Below are 24349 nucleotides of genomic sequence, written 5' to 3'. Positions count from 1 at the left end.
TTAGATAGTGGATTAATTGAATAAGGAAGATGAAAAACATGCCTCTGAAAACAACAGATGCACACACCTTTTATTGACTTTGTCATCTTCAGTAGAAGTGTTGGAAAACAGCAGTTCAAAGCTTCTGAACACAAAATGGAAGTTGGTTTAACTCAAATAACATCTTGTATAGAGTTAACTTCAACAGTTGTATTCACCAAAGTATTGCAGTAAACTCACTGAAAACAATGAGCAAACAACAAATATATAATGAAATAAATGGTATTTATTTTGTACTTCTATTAAAAGTGAGCAAATATCGAGGAAAAAAAGCAGGTGATCGATGTCATATCAAAATAAAACTTAGAAGGGATGAGCATTTTTAGCTTGCATACATGCTATGCTCTTGTAATGCAAGGGCACAATTCCTCTGACTTTAATCATAAAAGTAGTCATTAATAGCAACGGGCATCAAAACATAAGTGCTTAAGGATTTATGAATTAAATTGTGGCAGACAAGTGGGCCAGCAACTATAGAACAGTTCTGGAATTTCACATTCCCCTTCCTGCTCTCACATGCATTTCCGAATAGAAGCAAATTCAGTAAACAAACTTGTTCCTGTTTGTGCATGTGGATGGATTTTCATGCATTTTTTCAGCAGTTTTTGAAATATTGTTTGCAAATTAAGGTAGTAAAGGTAGTTTTCCAGTGTTCACGTTGGCATTCATAATGGTTGTTTGTATAATAACTGTTGTTTGTATAATACAATGTATTCATTAGAAAAGTTAAGTACAAGGAGTGAGGAAAATATTCCTGTAGCAAAGATACAAATGAGAAAGGAAATGTGTGGAAAAAATGTTGGAACACAACAGTGAAGCTTAGCAACGGACTCTTTATCAAGGAGTGTATTGACAGGTCAAGGGGTATTGGTTTTAAATAATAAAAAAAGTAGGTTTAGATTAGATATCAGAAGGAATTCTTTACTGTGAAGGTGTTCAGGTTACCTAGAAAAGCTGTGGATGCCCCATTCCTGGAAGTGGTCAGGGTCAGGCTGGATGGGGCCCTCTGCAGCCTGATCCAGTAGTTGGTAACCCTGCCCATGGCAGGGAGTTGGAGCTGGGTGGGCTTTAAGGTCCCTTCCAACCCAAGCAGTTCTATGATTCTACTGGTTACTAGACAAGAAAACACTGTGTTGTTTTGACTTTCCTTTAAGAGCTGTAATCAGTAAAAGTCTTTTCAATACTTCTTATTTTAGAGACTTGAAAGGACTTAATACCTACTCATCTGATAGCCATGGTATGCAGCCAAAATACTAACTAAAATCAGTGAAAGCCAGGAGTGAAAACTAAATTAAAATTTTGTAACTTTGAAAATATTGAATATAGTCCTCATTTTAGCTTTGTGCTTATGACTGAGTTGCTTCAGCAATGTAATAGGCTGTAATGATTCTAAAACACCATATTCTGAATGTTGAAAAGGCTGCACAAAAAATTTAATGAAGTAATTCTTAAACCAGGCAAAAAGAACGTTAAAAAAGTGCATGAAATAAGCTTTTGAAATCCTATAATATTAAGGAAAAGGCTCATTTTTAAGCTTTTGGACACAATTCTTTGGTTAAAATCAGAACATTCTTTGAATGAGCAGCAACATACTCTAAATCTACAGCTCATCAAGTCTCCACTGAAATTTCCTATGCCTTAGTGCTTGATTTTGGTATTACATAAGCTTCTCCAGGAAAGCAAAATAATATTAATGATATTCTTCGTACTTTATTGTATATACTCTTTCAACAAATTTAGTACAGTATATGCAATCACAATAGTTAGTCTATAGTGATGATGACATTTAGGAACAGTCATGTCACAAGAAGAGAGGCATACTCTACAACCAAATTCATGTGCTTTGTAGGAGCAATATGAACTTGGAATGAATTTTAAAGGTTAATTAACTTCTTTTCCCCCACATCAAACATTTATTTAAATAGCTATATTTAGAATTGATCTCTAATGGGAACTGATGAGGATATGTTTTGCTTATACTTGTTTCTCTTACGAACTGATCTCATTTCCTGCAGTTTTCGGGAAATATTATGCATGATTTAAAGAGCATCAGTATATACAAAAAGAATTTGACTGATAAGCCTCACAAAAAGAAATATATGGTGGATCTACCACCTTTAGATATTCCTCTTCTGACATAATAAACTAAGTTTTGTAAAATCCAAATCTCAAATATGGAATTAGCAGATCTTTCATAGTATTATGGACTGGATGGAAGAGATTATAAAGATCATCTAGTTTTAACCCTTGGCCATGGGCAAGAACACTTCCCACTAGATCAGGCCCCAAGGGTCCATCCAACCTGACCTTGAACACCACCAGGGGTGGGGCATCCCCAACCTCTCTAGGCAACCTGTTCCAGTGCCTCACCACCTTCTGAGTAAAGAATTTCTTCCTAACATCTAATCTAAATCTCCCCTCTTTTAGTTTAAAAACAATTCCACTTGTTCTATCACTATCTACCCTTGTAACACCTTCCAGGAGGATCTATTCCATGATTTTCCCAGGAACAGAGGTGAGGATCACCAATGTATAGTTCCCTGGATCTTCCTTTCTCCCTTTTTTAACATTGGGAGTGATAGTTCCCTTTTTCCAGTCACTGGGGATGTCACCTGACAGCCATGACTTTTCAAGTATGATGGAGAGTGGCTTCGTAACTACATCAGCTAGTTCGTTAAGGGCACTGGGACACATGTCGTCTGTCTCCGTTCAGTCTTACGAGACAGTCTTTTACTTGCTCTGCTTTTATAGTGGGAGGGATTTTACTCAGCACCTAGAAGTACAGGGACATGACAGTCATGAGAAGCATGACTGCCAGTGAAGACTGAAGCAAAGTATTGTTGAGTACCCAAAAACAAACCCACAAAGTCCTATCTCATTATAATTAGTTGTTAACATCTTCAGGTATTGAAATACATCATAAATTGTATTATGCAGTACCTTTTTGGCAGTGTGTATAATTAACTAATTTTCCATTTAGGAGGAATCCCACATGGGAGACAAGGCTATTTTACCTGTCTTTTGTTTCCTGTTGTGTTAGTGTTAATGTTCGTGGTGTGTGATGGTAAACATGGACAGTGGTTGCAATTACACAAAGCTTGCAGCAGTGAAAAGTAAATTTCACTCTGTGATTCTCACAGTTCAGAACAGTCAGCGTTATGGACTTTGATGTAAATTATTTGATGGTTTCTTTGTTCCTTCTCATTTTTTTTTAATGCTTTCTCATCCTTCCCTTAGTTTTTCCCTGAACTAATATTTGATTCATGTTGAAGGGAGAGTACTGTAAGTGTTAGTTTACATGAATGATGTCTTCAGAGGCACTTTCATTGCTTTACCTTAGTATAATGCCTTCAAATCTAGTTTATCTAATTGCTGTCAGAAAGGAGTGACCCACGAAGGGTGTTTCAGAGCAAGAACTTGAAATGGATGATGAGAGGTTGTGTCTGTAGCACGAAGTGCTGCACCCTGGAAACAAGAGGTATATCCCAGAATTGGTTTGCATATGAATGCCAGGTCTTGACTTTATATTGGAATAACACAAATTCTAGAGTGTACTGTGCATTGAGAATAAGGATACCAGAGCATTCAGGCTGGAAGGGAGCTGTGTTGTTCTCAAACAGGTAATCTGACAGGCATGTTACTGCTACTAGGATTATGGGGTGCTTTAATCCAAAGGTACCTTAATTATCCTCCCTAAGAAGCTTCCTCTCTTCCTTACTGTAGAGTGAGCTTCAAGAGACAAGCTTCACTACTGGAGCATTTAATTCTATGGTGAAATTTTTCAGACCTTCAACTGCTGTTGGATTAGGATGGCAGCTACTTGTCTTTAATGATGAATTATTTTAATACATATTTCTTTACTTTAAATCACATAGTAATGCTGATAAATCCAAAGCTGCTTCAGATTTCAAAGAGGAAATGATAACACAAAAGGTGAAGAAAATCAGTTGTATTTTTGTCAGTTGCCTGTATTGGGACAAATTAAAATCCAGTGACCTTAATTCTCCACTGATTTCTTTGGTGTTATATTAAGGAAGAACATTATCCATTATGTATTACATTGCTTGAAAAAAAAAAAAAGAAAGATGATTAATATACTCTTACAATGTGTTGTAATACTGCTGTTATATTTGTTATAAATCTCATATATTTGAGAAAATACACTCTATTATTGCAGTTATCCAAATCTAAAATAAAGTTCTCTTTCAACAAGGGAGTTTTTTTCCACTTTAGATCAAAATTATGTCTCATTGAAATTTTAGTTGATCCAAACTGAACACTGAAGGCAGGGTGTTTTGATTATGGGAGGTACAAATTTTTACTTTCTTCTGTTTTGTTATAACATATTTACCTTTTCATGAGCAGTGTTGCATTTCATAGGATCATCAAATGTCTGTTTCTTCAGAAGAGAAATAATAGATCAAGTTTTTGTCCAAGCATTTTATTTAGAAGCATCCCAAACATAAATTATTAAGCATAAGATAATTTAAATCTAAATTTGTAGTCGGTCATTTCAATCAATTAGCAGATAGGAGTATTACCGTTATGTGAATTAGCAGGAATATGAATTCTAACAAACTCATTGAAGCTGGAGGGTGTTTATTTCCTTTATTTCAACAGGACCAAGTTTCACTCTAAATATTTGTTGCTATGAAGTACTGTGTGATTGTTAAAGTAATGACCAGATGCTAGCCAAACTGGCTACAAACTGGCATGTATTTAAGAAATTGGAGTTCAGAGGTGGGACTTTGTTACTCAAAATTCCTGAAACATCATCTGTTTACATGTTTTTCAGTATTTTCATTATGTTTGCAAACGTAAAGACATATGTTAAGCAATTTGTCTTAAGTAGAGTTTGTCATAGTGCTAACAGCACTGAAGCCTGCAAGGCCTGGATGAAAGAAAGGAGAGAAAATATTACAATTAAGTGAAACAACAGTTAGCTGTAAGAAAGCAGCAGCACTGCTCAGACAGCTTCATTGCTTTAGGGATCTTTTCTTCACACGGCTCATTTCTCAAACCCAGAGAGTGAAATTTCTGTGACATACATAACACCAGGCAAAATATGCCAATAGATTGAAACATGACTGTAAATAGTACATTAGTAAATTGTGTGTATTTTATAGACTCTAGACTCTAGGCAACTGTTTTGTTTCTTTGGTTGTTTTAGGGAGCAGTAGGCCTTTTCTAGAAATGCTGAAGAGTCAAATAAAGCAAAGAAATGGTTAAAAAGCAAAAAGATATTAAACATTATAAAACATAAAGAAGGGGACTCAACCACTCCTTGTGCTTCTGTTTGAAAGGAAGGGAGATAGAAGACAGTGCTGCTGCTTCTTTTATATCTGATCTTCTCGCTTTTCAGCGCAATCCTCCCATGATGGTCAGTGATTTGTTTGAAGACATCAAGGATGGGGTAATGCTTATAGCCCTTCTGGAGGTTCTGTCAGGGCAGAAACTGGTAAGAAGCTCCTTCCTTCTGAATCTGTGAGACAGTTGCAGCTTCTCTAGGATATGATCTTCCAGTTTGGTTCTGAGTTTCAGTACTCTTAAACAAACAAACAAAAAACCTACTTGTCTGCTGTGAAGCAAAATAAATTTATTCACAGAGCAGGCTATCTGGTTACAATGCAAAATGAGATAATTAAAGGCTGATAGTCTTGATTTCATGTATTGTGTTTCAGTTTTGTCTTACTAGTTCATAAAAATAGCTTATTTATATTAGTATTTACAGTTCACTTTGCTTTTACTATAGTGTTACTGCTATAACACAGACATGGTCTGAAACTCAAGCTACTTCTGGATGTCTTGAAGAAATAATGACAGGTTTTCTTGTCTAATTCATGGCTTTCTCCTTAAGAAGTTGTAAGCCCCTCAGATATCATGGGGTCTAATATCCACGTGCACTGACAGATGCACAGCCACTGTAAAGACCCTTAACTGATGCCAACTGGCATTTCACAGCCATGTTGCATAAAGAGGCTATAATTTGTACTTGTAGTCTCTTGTACTTGCATAAGTCTTCTCTTGGGACCCAAGCTAGTAGTGTGTTTGTGATGGGGAGAGGAATTAAACATTTTTAGGCCAAGACCTCTCACTTTTTCCAAACCAGCTCAGGTACCATGGGGCAGCATCTGAGAGCAAAGCAACTGCCGTTCTGTTTGCTCCAGGGTTGTTTGCCTGTTCCCTCACATTCACACAATTAGCATGTTCCATTCTTTTGCCCCTTTTTCATGCAGTGGGGGATACCTAAAATTAGTAGTAATTCATATTGCAAGGGTGATTGTAAAGAGATTTTAATTAGAAGAAAGCTATGCTTCCAAGGGTGTTTCTGTTCTGTTGAAATGTACTGATTGCTGTTTCTGTTCATGTGAGAAAAGAAGTCTCCCTCTTGTGGCAACATAATAGTAAAACAGGAAAAGAATTTTAGTGGAGGTAGCAGTTAATTGACATTTGCTAGTTAATATCCTGCTCAGAGAAATCACAGAATGAGAGCAGAGCCATGCGTAGCAGAGTATTATATTCTGTAGTAACTTCAAAAGGAATTTTAGAATCTATAATAAACTTTTGTTAAAAACGTAGCCTTACAAATACAAATTTAAATGGCAGTAGTTATATATTTACATTGTAATATAATATTAAGGGGAAAATTAAAATTCAGTTTTAGAATATTAGGAGTCTAGAATATGTTCTTGATTTAATTCAAGGATTTAATTTTTTTATTATTTTTAGCTTGCATGTCTGAATTTCAGCAAAATTTGCTATTCATTAAAAGTTTGTGATTTTTTTTTTTTAATCACCAGCAGGTTTTAGAGAGAATTGATAAATTCTTCATGGGAGGCTGAATTTTAATAATAATGATCACCTCAATTTCTCAGGCAAAAATATTCTACTGAGGCTGTACTTTTAACTTCTCTCAAATATATGTAATAAACATAATTAATTTATTTTACATAAGAAAAATAATCTCTGATTTTATGAAGTCTACAGACTGAAGCCCAAATCTTTCACCTCAAATTTATTAAACAACTATAACTATTTGATAATAGAACTTTGACATTCATGTCCCCTGTATCTTTCAGTTCTCTCTAGGCCTCTCTGTTGGTTTTATGCAAACATTTGTACATGTAAATCAGGCTATGGCATATACGTATGTATTTGTAATAATCTGGAACTTTATTTTTTTCAGCAAAGTGAATGCATCTAATTGGAGTGTACACTTTTCTTTCTCTTTAAGCCTTGTGAGCAAGGACGTCATCTGAAGAGAATTCACTGGGTTGCCAACATTGGCACAGCACTTAAGTTTCTAGAAGGAAGACGGGTAAATTTGATAGTACAAAAGCTGCTCTAAAGTAAAAATGTCAAGATTCAACATGAATGTGTAGCAATCTATAGGATAAATTTTCCAGGGTTTTTAGTTAGAATCACCTTGACTTATCTTTTTCCTTTTATTTTCTGTGCTCTTCCCTGCTTCCCTGTTTCTGTTCTCAGCAAAGTTAAGAACAATTTTCTGTTCAGTAGAGGCATTATTTTATGACCATACATGCAAAACACTGCTCCCTGAAAGCATACACATGGGAATTTAGAACAGCGTGACCTTTTATTAGCTCGGCAGGGGTTCAAGTTAATTCCTGGATTGATTGTTGTAGTCACCACCATGGCAGTTTTAGATGTAACATACAAGATGTAACAAAGCTTTAGAAAAATTTAGCATATAGATAGAAAACAATAGATAAATGGTTAGGGTGCTGAGGCACCTCTACTAAAAAGACAGGCTGAAAGAAGTCTCTTTGGAGACCTTACAGTGGCCTTTCCGTTCTTAGAGGGGGCCTGTAAGAAAGATGGAGAGGGGCTTTTTTTACCAGGGCCTGTAGCGATAAGACAAGGTGTAATAGTGTTAATCTAGATAAGGGTAGGTTTAGATTGAATATTAGAAATAAATTCTTCACTATGAGAATGGCGAGGTACTGGAACAGGTTGCCCAGAGAATCTGCAGATGCTACACCCACGGAAGTGTTGAAGGCCAGACTGGATGAGCCTGTGGGGAGCCTGATCTAGTGAGAGGTGTCCCTGCCCACAGCAGGGGGCTGGAACTGGGTAATCTTTAAGGTCCCTTCCAGCAAACCCTTCAGTGGTTCTAAGAAAAGTTAAAAGCTCAATGTATTCTAGGTATAAATATTGAACAAAAACAATCTTTCTGTGTTACACTTTCTGTGTCATCTATTTTTTAATTAGAATTGGAGATATTTTCTTCTGTTAATATCTGCTTTTCAGTTTATTTTTTTTTTCAATGCAGGTATGACAACCAATGAATTTTATTTCTCCTTAAAGCAATACACCAGGAGTTTGGGGACTTTTCTTTCCCTCTCATAGTTATTTTTTGTAGGTACCGTGTATCAGTATACCAAATTTCCTTCTAGAGGGAGATGGAAATAAGCAATATGGAAGGTAGATTGGAGCACATTAGCAGGTGGCTGTAGGCTGAATGCAGCCTACACAATGCATCTATCCAGTCTGTCACCCTTTTCCACTCAGAGGAGATGGGGATGCGTTCAGATAACAAATGCTTCAGCAGCTGAGTGCAGTCCCTGGTTTTCACTCACAGGCAAATTAAGGAAGATGGGAGACTGCTTGTGGTGCTTGTGAGTGCTAGGTGTCTCCTTCCTCCCTTGGCTCTCCCACAAGTAATGTTTATTACAGATTTAATCAACTTCATATTTTCACAATCCAGACAGACTCCTGGTTATTATACTGCAAAATACAGCTGAGATTTTGCAGATGTTACTCTGGACTAAACCTTTTTTATTGTTGTTATTTTCATTTGTTTGTATTTGGTTTGGGTTTTGCTTTTAATGGTACTGAAGAGTTTATTTAATAGTTTTAAATCCTTTTTAATGGATTATAAGACAAATGTACCAATAACTAGAATAGATCCACTGTACCTCCATGACCAGTAGCCTAATCAAAAGCTTTAGCTGAGTCCTTGTGACTGTTTTTATTTGTAAAATCCATAAGTAAAACCTTGCTTTCTAGAAAAAGAAAAGCTTTTGTGGGAGCTGAGCCAGCTAAAAGAATGAGACTCTTGGTGTTTTGTTTTTTTTTTCTTTAGGTAGGTAATAGCAAATGCTCTTGGCATTATCTAGTGAGTTTCCAGCTGCTGATTCAGAGGACTGCAGTTTTTGCTTTGTTTTGTGGACACAAACAAGGTCACCAAAAGTCAGTCTCATGCTTTTCTTTAACCCATTCTCCCAAGTTTTTCCATAACCCTTTTCCATGAACATGTTTGCAGTGCAAGAACAGTTTAGTAGCCCTCCTTATTAATGTTAGGATTAAAGGCAGACTTTCCTAGTTTTGCTGAGGGAATGATTTTTGTGTAATTCCTGATGTTCTGATACCTCGCAATCTATTCAATTTCCATAAGCATTGTCTACATGTTAGTTCCTTTATACATAATCTTTGTCTCTTGAGATTATTTTATGGTGACACTTTATTCAGAATATAGATAAGCATTTGGGAGTTAAGATCTATTTATGTTTCTTTTGATGAACTGCATAATGACCTTGGACGACTGAAATTTTCATATTCTTTATTTAAAAAAAATTACAGTCAGATTTGTCTTGCAAGGGAGCCTTCGTCAGTGATGGTAAAATATTTTACAATAAGAAACTCTCTGAAGAAGTGTGACGTTCTTTTTTTTTTTCCCTAATCTTTCTTTAATGCTTTTTTCCCCCTTTTTTATTTCTTTTTGATTCTAAAATTTTCTTGGTCGATTCTATACCAGTTATGAGTATAGCAAGGACAGCCTACATAATTTAAAAACTGTTACAGAGTATTCAGTTTGCTTTCTTTATTAATTGTGTTGTAAGTTGTAAGCAAAATTATGCTTTCTTTACATTTTAAAATTAAATTAATACATTTACTTAATCACTTAAACATTATTTTGTAACATTTTTTTCCTTCTGCTTTTCATGCTAGTCTATATACCGAGGATCTCCGGTTTGTACAATGTTTTTATGTAATTTTTATCTTTTTTTTCCTACAGAAATTAAATATTATTTCTACATGTATTAGCATGCCACGGACCTAAAAATCTTTAATTATGTACAGTTACACTTGTACAGTGAGATTACAGAATTATGGAATACTTTTTTATTAAGAATCTTCTTACTTGGATATAAAAATTATTAAAATAGAAAACCTCTTTGAAATTTATTTTGTAATTGTCATTGTTTCATGCGTGTAGTAATAACATGTTTTCTTTCCTAAATAGATTAAGCTTGTCAACATAAACTCAACTGATATTGCTGATGGTAGGCCTTCTATTGTGCTTGGCTTGGTGTGGACCATAATTTTATATTTTCAGGTACAGCATTTTTTAAATTCAGTGTTGCTTCCTCAAACAATGATTGAGCTTATTACTGCAAATGAACTGGTGCATTTCCAGCATTTAATTACATGTATGATAGTATATAGTTGACTGTGGATCTGGTCCTGAATAAAGCAGCAGATAGGGCTGCTTCACATTGGTTAAACTAAGACACCTGTCTTGGTAATGAGCCCAGAATGTCTTTTTTCTATCACTAGAATGTATTCTTCCAGTATCTCTGAAGGATACAAAAGAACAATGAAAGAAAACTATGGAATTTGGATTCTTGCTGTAAGCACCATTACCAGCCTTGGTGGTGATTGGACTCCATCTAATTCCAGTGCATGTGATGTCAGACAGTAATTAAGCTTAACATAATATAAGTAAACATGCTGATTTCACTGGAAGATGAAGATGTTTGCAAGGATAACGCTTAGCTGCAAACCATCTAGATGGAGGCCAATCTTTCATTATCTTCTGGATATAATTTTTACAAGTTACAGCCTAATTGTTGGTTAATGTTCTTGACGGTCAAGTTAATCATTTTCTTTTGATGGAAACCGTGACGCAAATAACTGTTATGCATCCCCAGCAAGTTTTACTAAAGCACTTTGCGTACAGTACATTGACTATTTAATCACAAGTTACTTCTAAGCAGAGCCACAATTAAATTTATGCCAAAAGAGTACAATGTTAAATTAAGAGCTGTCAGGATTATCATCAAGGTTGTTTACATGCTTTAATTTAGCAAGTATCCTTTGAAATTACTGAATTATTTTATAATTTGCATTCAAGCTCAGGTTAAGCCATCGTCTCTTATTTCAATGGTAATTTGTTGTACTAGATAACTTAACACATGTTATTGTAGGTGTATTTAGTTGGGAAGGTCAATGATTGCTAGATTTTCTGTTTTAGAAATTACAACCATCATGTGGTACATATATTAAAATCTTTGAAGCTACTTTAAAGCACAGTTAAAAAATACAGCATCTAAAAATCACAGCTTCTGCCCAACTTTGCTTTGTCAGTCCTATTACGTTATTATTTAAGAGACAGGTGAAAATTAGACGGATTATCCACAAACATCCATTAACATTTTTTTCACACAGATTGAAGAGCTCACCAGCAATCTTCCACAGCTGCAGTCATTGTCTAGCAGTGCGTCTTCTGTGGAGAGTGTTGTCAGTTCAGAAACTGCAAGTCCTCCAAGCAAACGGAAGGTGGTAACCAAGGTCCAAGGAAGTGCCAGGAAGGCTTTGTTAAAATGGATCCAGTACACAGCAGCGAGGTAAGTAACCAACAAATGAATTAATTTTGAATCTTAGCTGCAATTTTTTCTTTGGAGTTTAAACTCTCTCAGTCAGTCTATCCTTTTGATCTGTGTTCATATAGCACTGGCCTCTGATCGTATTCTTTATGATAACAGAGGCTGCTAACTATTCTGCCATGACAACAAGCAAGAAATTATTTATGATTTACATTAATTTTACAAGCAATCTCATTTTATAGGCTCTGAATAATGAATGGGATTATCTTTGACAGAAGGAGGAACTGAAAGGGGAATTAGCTATCTGAATGACAGTGCATTAGTTCTGCTGCCCAAACAGTTGATGCTGTAATGCAAGCCCCACACTGACAGCATTTCTCAGTGACAGAGCATGTGAATTCTGCACTAATTCTGCACCTGTCAAAAGACAGGTGATGGAGAATCATGAAGATCCTTCTGCAGTTTTGAGATAAAAAGGGCATATTACGATAAAACTGCCCTGAATTTTCTTGCTTTTTAAACAGTGTCTGTGCCCAATAAAACAAAATTTATTTCAGGGTTATTTCTCACTATTCCTTGTTAACCTTAAAAGTCTTGCTTGTATTTGGTAGAATTATTCCAAGATTGCTCATCTTGCAAAGTTCATGAAAAAAAACATATTCAACGGTCAAATAAATGATAGTAACTTAATGGCTTCCACTGTAAGGGAAAAAAAAAGACATTAAAATGATTTTTTTTGTAAATAAAAGGATTTTTTTTAAATTAAGTAGTCACTACCATTTGAAAAAATCAATCATGCAATAATATAGAGGGAAATTACAAGTTTTGGAATAGTGCCTTAGAGAAAAGAAATATAAAGATGCAGACTTCCACCAGTTTTCCAATAAACATGCAGAACACAGTAACTTACAGTCTGATTTGGCTCTTTTCCTATCGAGCTCTTGTTAGGAAGAGACAGCTTACTGACAATGGTCAGCTGCAATTTCTAGGCACGTCAACAAAGTTATGAACAAAGAGACTTGTAAATCACATTGTCAACACTATGGAAAGATTAGATTAAATGTGTTGTAAGAAGTCTAGAGCAAGAATAGTACATTTTGCCCAGTCCTCATTTACACTGTAATTTGCAAGGGCTAGCTGAGGACACAGTGAAGTCCGTGGAAGTCTTTCAGTGATCACAGTGGCCTTTGAATGAAGCCTTCATGCAGTGTTATTGTTTCTGTGAACTTCACAATGGCAAGACTACCTTAATGTCAAGGTGTGTCTTCCAAGGAAGCTTGCAGTTTGTGGACAATTGTACTTTTTGGAATAACTTTTAAGAGCACCAGTCAGAAGTGTGATTCAGTTCTGATTAATTTCTCATTATTTTTTGGCATTTCTTCATCATTTATATGTATTTTTCAGTGAAAATATAAGAATTCTGGGGGAAATAATAGTATCATTCGTGTTTTTGATGAGAATAAAAATAAATTTGTATTACATTTTGACCTGAACAGCAGTTAATGTCATTGATAATATTTTAATGCTTTCATTTTAAATGATAGCGGATTACTACCATCTTTTTTATGTATTTATTTTTGTATGATGCTGATGTACTTAACTAAACTGTGGTAGTTATAACGGAGGGAGATAAAAACTACTCTCTATTCATGGAGAGCAGTGGGAGGTGCCACATACACTCATAGACTGGGTGTCACTTGGTGTTTTTCATTAGACTTATTAGCACCAGTGAGCTCACTGGAGACATATGCAGTATGTATATTGAAAGATCTTGTTGAATTTATGCAGTGTACAGATGGAGCAGTAGCAGACCTGGCCAGCCCTGTAGGAACAACAGGTGCTTTAGACCTAATGATAAGTAGTCACTTTTTAGAGCATCCTATCTCCTCCTGTATTTCACCTACTCTTGATGTTGATGCAAGTAACTGTTTTTTTCTTTCATGTTCTTCAGGCAAGTTGGAATTGAAATCAAAGACTTTGGACAAAGTTGGAGGAGCGGTGTTGCGTTTCATTCCATTATTCATGCGATCCGTCCAGATTTAGTGGACATGGAGAAAGTAAAAGGAAGATCAAATAGGGAAAACCTAGAAGAAGCCTTCACACTCGCAGAAACAGAGCTGGGGATTCCAAGGCTCCTTGATCCAGAAGGTATCTAAATTTAAAAATGTTTGTACTATTTGAATGAGTTAAACCAAACATGCTGATTTATAGAGTTTAAATTTTTAAGTATTATTTTTCACCATTTAGCTATCACTTAATTTACTGTGTTCTGTACTTGTCTAGATGTGAATGTTGACAAGCCAGATGAAAAGTCTATCATGACCTACGTAGCCCAGTTTTTGAAGTACTATCCTGATCCTCATCATACAGTGGCTGATGTTCAGGAGAGTGATGTAAGTTTCTCTTGCATACCTATACAAATCAGTTTATCATGAAAGGGTCTTCATAAACACGCTTTGTAGCCCTCATAGTTCATAATTATATTTTGTTTTTATCAGGTGAAATACCACTACTCTGATCGTTTTTTCACTTACCCGGTGACGCGGGGGGGGCGAGCCCCGAGGGGCTCTCGTCACACAGAGGGTGGTGACGCACTGGAACAGGTTGCCCAGGGAGGTTGTGGATGCCCCATCCCTGGAGGCATTCAAGGCCAGACTGGACGTGGCTCTGGGCAGCCTGGTCTAGTGGTTGGAGACCCTGAATTTAGCAGGGGGGTTGAGACACGATGATCTTTGAGGCCCTTTTCAGCACAGGCCATTCTGTGATTCTGTGATTCTATGAAAAATAAGTATGATAAGAAAGCAAAGAAAGATTAACTAAGAATAAAGGAACCAGCATTGCAGACATTTACTAGTAAACGGAGAAAAGAGAATGGTGATCCTGCAGAGATTTTCCTTTCAGCCAAAGCAAAGAGAAACAGACATGGTAAATGGTAGCAAACCAATGGATCCTACAATTTTCTGAGAGTTTTTCAAGCATAATACTAATAAGATTGAAACTGTTTGTTGCCTGAAGCAACACTTCACTTCTGTTTCTATCACAGTGGATTTGTGGATAGGAAAAGGAGTTGTCCTAGAGAATGCTTACATGTAGTTTTTGGGCTTTCAGGCTTGAGAGACAGTTAAGATTTTGACTTGGATTTCTTTCTATTGTACAGTGAATTTAGACTGTTTGCTCTAAGGAATTGTTTTGCTATTTTTTTATTTGTTTTTCTCGTTTGTTCTTTGAATACTATAGTGTATTGCCTTTGCACTAGCATGGCTGTAATCAGAAATGCCAAGTGATTGTGACTCACTTCCTAATCCTGATCATTTACTTCCTTTGTGCCAAATGGTAGGAAACACTGCTGAGACAATCTGCTCAGCCCCAGCAAGAGAAAGAGGCAGTACTACTGTTTATGTTTCTTTGGTTTCCTTACAGACAGTCACAGAAAAGCTCTGAAATGAGTGAATCTCCTTTCTGGCTGTGTTTAGCTTTATTAGGTGTGGCTAATAGCTTTGCTGTAGCTGCATCGTAGCTGTAGCTTTACTGTCTGATTCCAGAGCCTGAGTCACTGGCATTCCTCATTTTCCTTTCTGCAACACTGTGCTGAGGATGCAAATGTGCCAATGCCGTAGCACTGTGCAATGGAGCTAGTGAGAGAGGGGGAGTGAACTCTAAAGCCTCCCTCTGTGACCTGTGACATGCTGAGACAGTCCTGCTGTTTCCATACCATGGCACACAGTGCAGCCCTTGCTGCCAACAGACTTGGCCATGTCTGTCACCTGCACTGTGGCTGTATTATGCATGCATAGCACACCTGATCCAGGCATGAAATATTAGACTCCTTTTAATTCTAGAATTGTCCATGCAAATAGCTTGTCCCTAAGACCACTAGGGACAGGCTTCAATCACTACTTCACTTCTTCCAGTGCAGTATCTTAAGCTGAGCATTGAATCAGCAGATAAGCATAGGAATTTGTGTGTACAACACATCTTTAAGAAACACAGTGGCACCTGAGTTGGCTGAGGGGCAGGGGAAGAGAAAGTCAGAAATCTTCTCTGCCCCTCACGCCCCATTAAAAGCCACCCATGCACACTCACTATGAGGCTGGAGTCTTCTGACTAACTGTAGGCATTCACTACTGAGATAGTCACTCTAAGTTCATTCTGACAAACAGAAAAATTCAGTAACATCTAGTGTTCAATGCATCTAATTCTATAGCAAGCACTTAACACAGGTCAGTTGAAATACACCCTGAAAGTGCTTAATTTTGGAAAACAAGGAATTAAGAATACCTTAGGAGTTTAGCAGATAATAATCTTGCGAGGTTCTCTCTCTCAGATACCTGTATTCCAACACTGTGATAATTATTTCCTTGTTCTAGACTTCAGGGGGAGTAGGGAAAGGCTAAGAATAGGAGGGGTATACCACTCACAGGAAGACAAAGTATACATGGATTTGTTTTTAGTCAACTGCCAAAACTATTTTATCAATCACTGAGGGTCAGGTTCATCTCAGGCAGTTTAAATTCTTTTGAAATGCTATGTAGTGTTAAGACAATTTATTCATCTTAAGAAAAATGACCATCTAGAAATGGATATCTCTTGCTGATTACAGATTGGCAATATACAAGTATCTAGCTTTTAGATTCTTGGAGATGGATGAATCCTGTATAAATGACAAAAACAAATAATGCAAAATTCCTACAGAAAGCTATATGCTGGACATAGAAACTTTAGGCTAGTAAGAGTGAATAAAGAAACAACTGGCAGCTCTATTAATGTGGATCCATGTTCATGGTAACTTTGCATAATCTGGTGATTTAAATCACGCTTTACCTAGTTTTCAACAGTCCATGCATAATTTAGAGTTTGGGCTAAGAAATGAAAAGACCCACTGTAGTTCAGAAATTCCTTATGATACTTGACTATTTAACACTGGATTAAGATTTTATTTTCTAATATTACCTTTAAATATACCATAAATACGGAAAGAAATATCTGTATATTGTTAAACTTTTTGTTGTTGGATTTTAAGCACTGGAATCTCTCCCTAATGTAATGCAATTCAAATGAATGACATTTGCAAAAGATTATCCAGATATCTTATTTAATCTAGTTGTTGTGCAGTCAACAAGATCAGCTTCATTAAATCTTGACTTCCCTTTTTTCACCCATTCCACATCCATGTAAACTACTGTCCTAATATTTGTTGGAATTTGTGTGTAGTAGTCTGCCAAGCTCATTATTATGATTTTCTTGAGTAGAGCAAGTATATTGAAGAGAAAAATCTCTGTGTAAGAGATTTGCTTACCTGTTGACAGATTCTCTCTGAAAAAAAAATCATAAGCAAAGAATCCCAGATTACAAAGAAAATCCTTTCCTTGTGACATATGACAGAAAAAAAAAAGTTTATAGTAATAGAAGACTCAAGTTTTCCAAAAGTTTGAACAAGAATACTTGAGAGCTTATATCTATCCAGTGCTGTTTTTTCAATGTATTTTACTGTTTCAGGGCCAATGACCAGAATTCACACACTTACTTAAAGAACTGGCTCCATCCAGATCTCTTTTCCATGAAGTTACTATATGCTATCATTTTGATCCAAGGGGAAAGGTGATGGAATTGACAGTTATGACTGACAGGACTGGGGAGTGAGGTATAGAGTGGACATAGGTCACTGACAGGGATGAGGAGTTTGCCAGAGATGGATTAGCCATATTAAAAAGAGTCTAATATTTCGTGCCCGGATCATCTTTGCTCATACGTGAGCCTGTGTAAGCAATACATCTCAAAAAATCAGTTATTCTAAAGTAAGTAACTGCTTTCTCCAGATAAAAAAAATCATGCAGTGACTAGTAATCCAGGAACCAGATTTAGTATGAGAACTCCTTCACTAGATATGATACAGGTACATGCATTTGATAATACTTTAAGTACATCTTTAATTGCATTCTTACACATATAGCTCTTGTATTATTCTTTCTGGACTCTCTACCTATTTTGTTTTATTTTGTTTGCTTCTTTTTTCTTCTTCCTCTTGCTTTCTTGCTTGTTTCATATTGCTAGGAACTTCAATCGATCCCAACTTTTGTCATTTCTTTTATGAAATTTAAGGTAAGGATAATATGCTCCAGAATAATGGGCTTTCCTTGGACCTTTCACATTTTTATCTGTTTTATCCTGAACATATTTGACATTTGATTTGGGATATTTTAGTAGACGTTGGTTAGTTACCCTCAAGTTATTCTTTCCAAAAGAGGAAATAGATGAACATGAGTCTGAGTCTACTTTCTTACAATAGCTAATCTTAACAACTGAATGCCTAATTATGCAAATAATTGCATAGAAATATAGAAAAGGTAGTCAACATACCTATAATAAGCCTCAGACTTTGCTTTCTTAACTATAGATACAAACATGAGAAAATAGATTACAAATTCCTGTTTCTATTCATCTATTTTCATTTTAGATCGATATTTTTATATATCCTTAGCTTTATAGAGTAGATATTAGACTGAATATATGATTGTGTAAGTGATGTATGTGCTATGTGTGCCTGAAGGAGAGAGCATTCATGTTTAATTACATGATATGCTCAGCTCTTTGTTTTCACATAAATTATGACACTTTTAAAGGATATGTTTTTGGACATTTAAATACCTAAAACTTTCTAGTATTATCTGAGAAGCTGAGAAATCTAACAGATGGAGTTTTATATATAAAATTAACATCCAAACAAATTTCAGATACATCGAAATACACTTCAGAACACTCAGATAAAACTGGAAGACTGCAGGTGTGAAAATGTAATGAAGAAAACAGCAGCTGTCATTGTAGTCAGTCAATTCTGTTTGTACTCTCACCTGGTCCAATTAGTTACCTTTATTCAACAGTAGTTTGTGGTGGATTTTTTTTTTTAAGCAATAAGAAATAGGTTGTTTTCAAGTATGAACAGCTGTTCATCTCATACTATGTATGTACAACTACTCATATATATTGAAATGAAGTTTAATGACCATAGCAGAATTATTGCCATCTCCTCAATCCATTCAAGCAAAAGTTTGGGCAGCCTTGATTGGACCTTAATATAAATTCTTAGCCTCACACAGTCCTGGTGCATTGCTGCTTAAGATAATTAAGTAGTGAAGTGGTAGAAGTTGCTTCATCTCACTATGAATTTACATACAGAAGAAGCGCACTCTTTTATAATGTATCTGTTGTAAAACATTTCTTGTGCTCTGATAATGAACACAATGATAAACCCATCACTTCCAATGTATTTTTACCATCGGAGTTCCCCAGTATAACAGGGTTTTCCTCAGCAGCAACTGCAAAAAATAACTTTGAGTTTTTCCAGTAGCTTAATGTCTGCCTTTAATAGCTCATTCCTGAAGGTGATGCTTGGCTCAGCATTCGCAGCGCATCTGTGGTACTGTTGTCAGTGAATGTGTTTCTGTGCTAACAGTAACACATATATATAACTCGGTGTTTTCAAGAGGAATAGCCTAATTAATTGATTTCATATGGATACATTTTTAAAAGGATTTGATTTTTTTTTAAGCAAATAGACGATAGAGTAATTCAGCATCTCTGAAAAATAGATAACTTATTTTAGATTCAAATGCTCATGTCTGAAAATTCTGTCCACACTGTGCCTGAGAATTTGAATAGTTCTGCTGGTTAATAATTACATATTAGAGCACTCAAAACAGTACTCCTTTCCTAGTCCATAATCAAGTTTCTCATGAAATGCAGATATGTATTTTTAGCTCCATAAGCAACAAAAAGTTCTGTATCATGTAATTTGTGAATTAAATCTGGCAGTTCAGTTTTTTAAAAAAGTTTTGAATTTTGAATCTAGTCTGAAAACTTTCTATTTAAATTAAATATTGCAAAAAAAAAATATGTAAATTTAAATTGTGCCCTCTTATCATATTGGAATTCTTAAACTGTTTTCTCAGATGTTTTTCATTCATATTCTTTGGTGATTGAGTACTCCAGCTTTGTTGTTCCTCTCTGCAAGTCAGTGAATATTTTTTGAATGGCATCAGGATAAATTAATACTCTAAAATGCTGTTTGAATGTAGCATGGAGAAAGTAGGTCATAGTGGATTAGAAAAATTAAAATAATTTTGATCATAGATAGAAGATCCTCATACTGAGGAAGGAACAAATGGTTATAATTCTTTGATGTTTTTCTTTGATGGTTTATGTTCTGTCTGTATGCTACTTAAGGAGTGCAAGTTTTAGAAAACAGTTAAGTGTTTGTAAGAATACTGATATTTTTAGTAAGACTAAGAACCACTAGGCACTCATGAAACTCTTATATTAAGACAGTTAGCTAATCAGACATGGGGGATAATGGTGGCAGGTTTCTTAGTGCCTAAGAAATCTTCTATGTTGGATATCAAAACAGAAACTTTAATATGTTTTTATATCGTACAAGGACCACAGAATCATGTTTGCAGGTGACAAGTGATATGCTGAAGTAGAAAGCTGTGAAAATGTATAAACATATATGAATGATATGCCTATCCCTCTTTTCTTGTGTTGCACAATGTCTTTAACACCGTTCAGTGAGGCAGTTACTGAAATGCTTTCATCTTCTGCAATTAAGTAAATAAAAAATTGTCTGACTAGTAAAAATATTTAAATCACAGAAGACTCAAAAACAAACAAACAAACAAACAAAAACCACCTCTTGCCTTTATCTTTTCACCTAAGTCCAGAGAAATCATACTGTAATTTGAGAGAGATGTGGCTGTTTCTGTGTTCTTTATATTCAGGTGCCATAGAGGTGCTCTTGTTCCTGGAGAGATTCTATTTTGAAAGAATTGGTCAGATTCATTTTTAACAATAAATAAATTTTTTAAACCATGTTAATAGAAATCTTGCAAAATACCCATTTTAGTTGCTTTGCTGTACAAATAGTTGTGGCCACATAGAGGCTCTTGCAAAGACTTATCTTTAGTGACTCAGCAATAAGAATGTAATACACAGATAATAAAATCCTGTGCTTTACAAAATTAAAGATACATTGTGAACTAAAAGCAGTATATGCAGTACTATTAAACATTCATTGTGTTCTTGACTTCAGGAATACCTGACTTAAAGTTGCATTTACTAGGATTGTTATAGTTCAAATCCATTAAGATGAAGGGTTTAGTATTGCCTATATGGAGTTGACTGCTAAACGTTGACAGAGATTTCAACAGTCTATCATTAAAGTTATCATTTTTAGTGTATAGTGTTTAGTGTTTAGCCCTTGATTCCAAAGTTTTTGGTTTTTTTGGTGGCTGAATGAGTTATGAATTCTTATATTCTTCTTATGAGTTATTCTTATATTCTTTTTTTCATATGGTAGTAGTCATGAATTTGGTGTTTGTCTCAAAGAATCTTGGCATTATTTTTCCACGGAGCAAATTATCACGCCAGAAGAGTAGTGCTTTTATTTTTCTTCTCTATGTTTAAATTATGTGTCAAGTTGGAAGCAGTAGGAGTTGGCATCTTGGGACCTTCTGTAAAGTAGAGGAAATGCCAGCTTTGGAAATAGCTGGAGCAGGGAAGTGTCGTAGATATCCTGTACTGTTCCTCAGGCAGCAGCCTAAAGCAAGTGTCAGAAGACAGGAACCTTAGCTATAGGGAAGTTTATTCCAATGCAGCTGCCATGACACAGTGTTAACCTTGCTGCAATATCCAACTAACAATTAATGGATATAATACCATGATATTTGCACATTCTATTAGGCAAATTCTGTCCAGCCAACTACCACTGTTTTGATTAGAGGATCAGTATGAGAATTAGCAGAAATACATCAAAGATGATCCTGTCCTTTCTTAAGCTGAAATGAAGCAATACTTCTAAGCTGTTAAAATGGTTAAGATCCAGTTTTTCTTCTCTCATGTAATGCTTGAGTCTTAGTCACTCATTTTATCTTCATTGCTGATGTAATGTGTTCTGTTTGTTCATTGTAATAGATATGTTTCTGACAGTCACCGATTTTACAGTAATACAACCTTTTTGCTTTCAAAGAGTGGCTTCTGATTAGTAGCCAGAACATGTGTTTCATCAGTTGGAAATCTGAGACAAACATTTGTATCCTACTGAAAGATTAGCGCTCTTACACAGTGCACAAAAACCTGTTGTCTGCTAACCTTCTAATATAACATGCCTTATAGACCTGAGATTTCCTACCAGTATTTTTCTATTCACTATCAGGTCACTGAATTCTGAAGAGCAGACTTGCAAAGGACCAGTGCCAATGATTGACTTTGAAGTGATAAAGCAAAACTGTAAAACAAATATGGTGTTTTTAAAATGCATAAAATGTCATGGAAGCAAAAGAAACTCAATAGAACTAAATTTTCTCAGTTTATTTTCATTTTTCTCATTAAAAACTTCTCTACCAAGATGTTTTTCTAGGTTCTCTACATACAACTTGATGTCAAGGATTGCCCTGAAGTCACTAAGAAAATAAATGTATAAGCTTTGATCATACTCTTGCACTTTCTCTTCTAATGCTGCTGCCCCCCCCCCCCCCCCCCCCCCCCCCCCCCCAAGGAATAGTTCAGTAGTTGATGACAAGATGATAAAATGATCATAAAAAGATAAAGATGATGATAAATCCTCCCCTGTCTCAGCTCAATTAGCTTTTACTGGAAATTCCCTCTGAATGTATGCGGAAAACTAAAATTAGCTGTTGTGGTATATTTAAAGTACTTTCTATTAATTTAACAGCAGGAGAGAACTGCAAGTAGTACTTCTTACACAGTAATGACCCAAATAGTCATGACTTCACCTCTCTAAGACTCGTGTCTAAATGCTGAGTTCTTCCCTCCTCTCGAGTGCTTTTCAATTAGACTATACAAAGGTAAGTGAGGAGAGAATTTGGCCTGGAGGTTTCCATTGATTTTTCACTATAACTAATGACCATTAATTGCTACAGAGATGTTCATTTCTGGACTACATCTGACACCTCTACTAATAGGCTGCAATGTTTTTTGTGTGGTTATACTGAATCATAGAAGGAAGACAAATTAATGCTCAGAGACCTGAAAGTGTGGGCAGAACAATTTGAAAGAGATTTAACTCGGGCACAAGCGGCAGAAACAAGCTTACAGGAGAAGTACCAGGTATGCAGCTAGGAAAGATTTTTGTAATAAGATGTTATTGTCACCATTTTGTGTAATATGCACTGCAGTATTTTCTACCATCTGCATATATATAATTTGATGTATTGTACATGTATGCAATTTTGTGTATTGTAGCTTAAATAAATAAGGATGCAAATTGTGTTGCTTGTTGTTGGTGGAGGAATTATAATGCCAGCTCCAACTTTGCTACATAGAGCAGTGCACAGATGGTTTTCCCAGCAGAGAGCTTTTTCTAGCAGCATGAATAAGGACTGTCCTAGTTAGAAGTGAGTATGTGTCTGTACAGTCCTTCCAAATCCTGCATTATATAGCTCAAATGGGAGGTATGACTGAAAGCTGGGTGAGGTGACGGGCAAGGAGGACAGAGCTTAGTTCTTCATATTGAACCATTCTTTCAAAAGTTAAGTCTAAATCTATAATAGAAATTTTGACCTAAATTTCCTCCTGAAGCTTGACTGTTTTCTAAAAGCAATCACTGTCCCAACTAGCATTTAATTCACTTGCCAGTTTTCTATTACTATTTGCTTTAGCACAGGGTTCAAGCCTCTGGTAACTGAAGGGAAATACCTAAGTCTGACCCATATTTTCTTGGGAGATTCTAAGTTCTATTAAAACCTTTAATGAAATGCAGTTCAAGGAAGGCTATAAATACACAAGTTAACTGCTATTCCCATATGGGAAGTATTAGGACGGCTATCAGTACAGAATTGTCATACAGGTGATAGTTTACCATAAATGTTACAGAATTTGTTTGACTCTGTATTACACTGATTTGATTTTCTCTTTGTACAGTCATTTAAGCATTTCAGAGTACAGTATGAGATGAAAAGGAAACCTATTGAACTTGTAACCCAGTCCTTAAGGAAAGATGGTAAATTATCACTTGATCAAGCTATAGTGAAGCAAGCATGGGACAGAGTTTCTTCCAGGGTAAGTTGAAAACTTATAATGCTATGTATTTTTATTAAATATGAAAATTTTAAATCATTTACAATTTTAAACCATTTGCTATCAATTTTGTTAGGCATTTGGAAATGAAATATGGACCGTGTCTCCAGGGAAGTAGGATTATATTGTATTTGTTTTGAGAATATTTACATCATCGTTGCCTTTAATAGTTGCTCATGCAAAGACAGAATATGAACTTCAAGACAAGTAAAACACTTTGAGCTTTCTCTTTATTTGAAATTGTGTTAGCAGTGCATAGCCAAGTTGAAAGTGTTGTTGAGTGTGCACAATGCACACTTGACATGCAATAGTTTAATGAAAGTTTCTAGTTATTTAAGCAATAACTAAAAATTCTAATATAACATTTTTAATTTAACCAAATAATGTTTCTGTGCAACAAATGCTTTATCGACAAATGAAGCTTTAAAACGGCAGTGTTCATGACTGATAGTAGTTTTGTAATTGAGTGAAAAATCCCAAGTTACAAAGATTTCCGAAATAAGAAGTTATCAAATAATTATTACTTGGTGTATTTTAACAGATTTTTGTGTGTGTATCATATTTAATAGAGTTACTACTTCAAAAAATGCTAG

The 24349-nt window shown here is 35.5% G+C and overlaps 1 protein-coding gene across 11 annotated transcripts in view; it reads left to right on the top strand.

Moving 5' to 3' along the window:
* SYNE1 (spectrin repeat containing nuclear envelope protein 1) overlaps positions 1–24349 on the top strand; it is a 286948-nt gene that overhangs the window by 48651 nt on the left and 213948 nt on the right. For all 11 annotated transcript variants that reach the window (XR_002433840.1, XR_002433841.1, XM_021382260.1 and 8 more), the window contains exons 4-11: positions 5402–5497; positions 7274–7357; positions 10307–10399; positions 11512–11690; positions 13621–13817; positions 13953–14062; positions 22680–22787; positions 23601–23738. Coding sequence is in view for 9 of the 11 variants with exons in the window: in XM_021382260.1 (XP_021237935.1) it covers positions 5402–5497; positions 7274–7357; positions 10307–10399; positions 11512–11690; positions 13621–13817; positions 13953–14062; positions 22680–22787; positions 23601–23738 (1005 nt within the window). In the remaining 2 variants the exon portion in view is untranslated. The remainder of the gene's footprint in view (positions 1–5401; positions 5498–7273; positions 7358–10306; positions 10400–11511; positions 11691–13620; positions 13818–13952; positions 14063–22679; positions 22788–23600; positions 23739–24349) is intronic.

The sequence above is a fragment of the Numida meleagris genome, unplaced genomic scaffold (genome assembly GCF_002078875.1).
Source record: "Numida meleagris isolate 19003 breed g44 Domestic line unplaced genomic scaffold, NumMel1.0 unplaced_Scaffold193, whole genome shotgun sequence".
NCBI classification, from domain to species: Eukaryota; Metazoa; Chordata; class Aves; order Galliformes; family Numididae; genus Numida; species Numida meleagris.
Note: the sequence above shows the minus strand (reverse complement) of the source record. Positions and strands in the feature narration are given on the sequence as shown.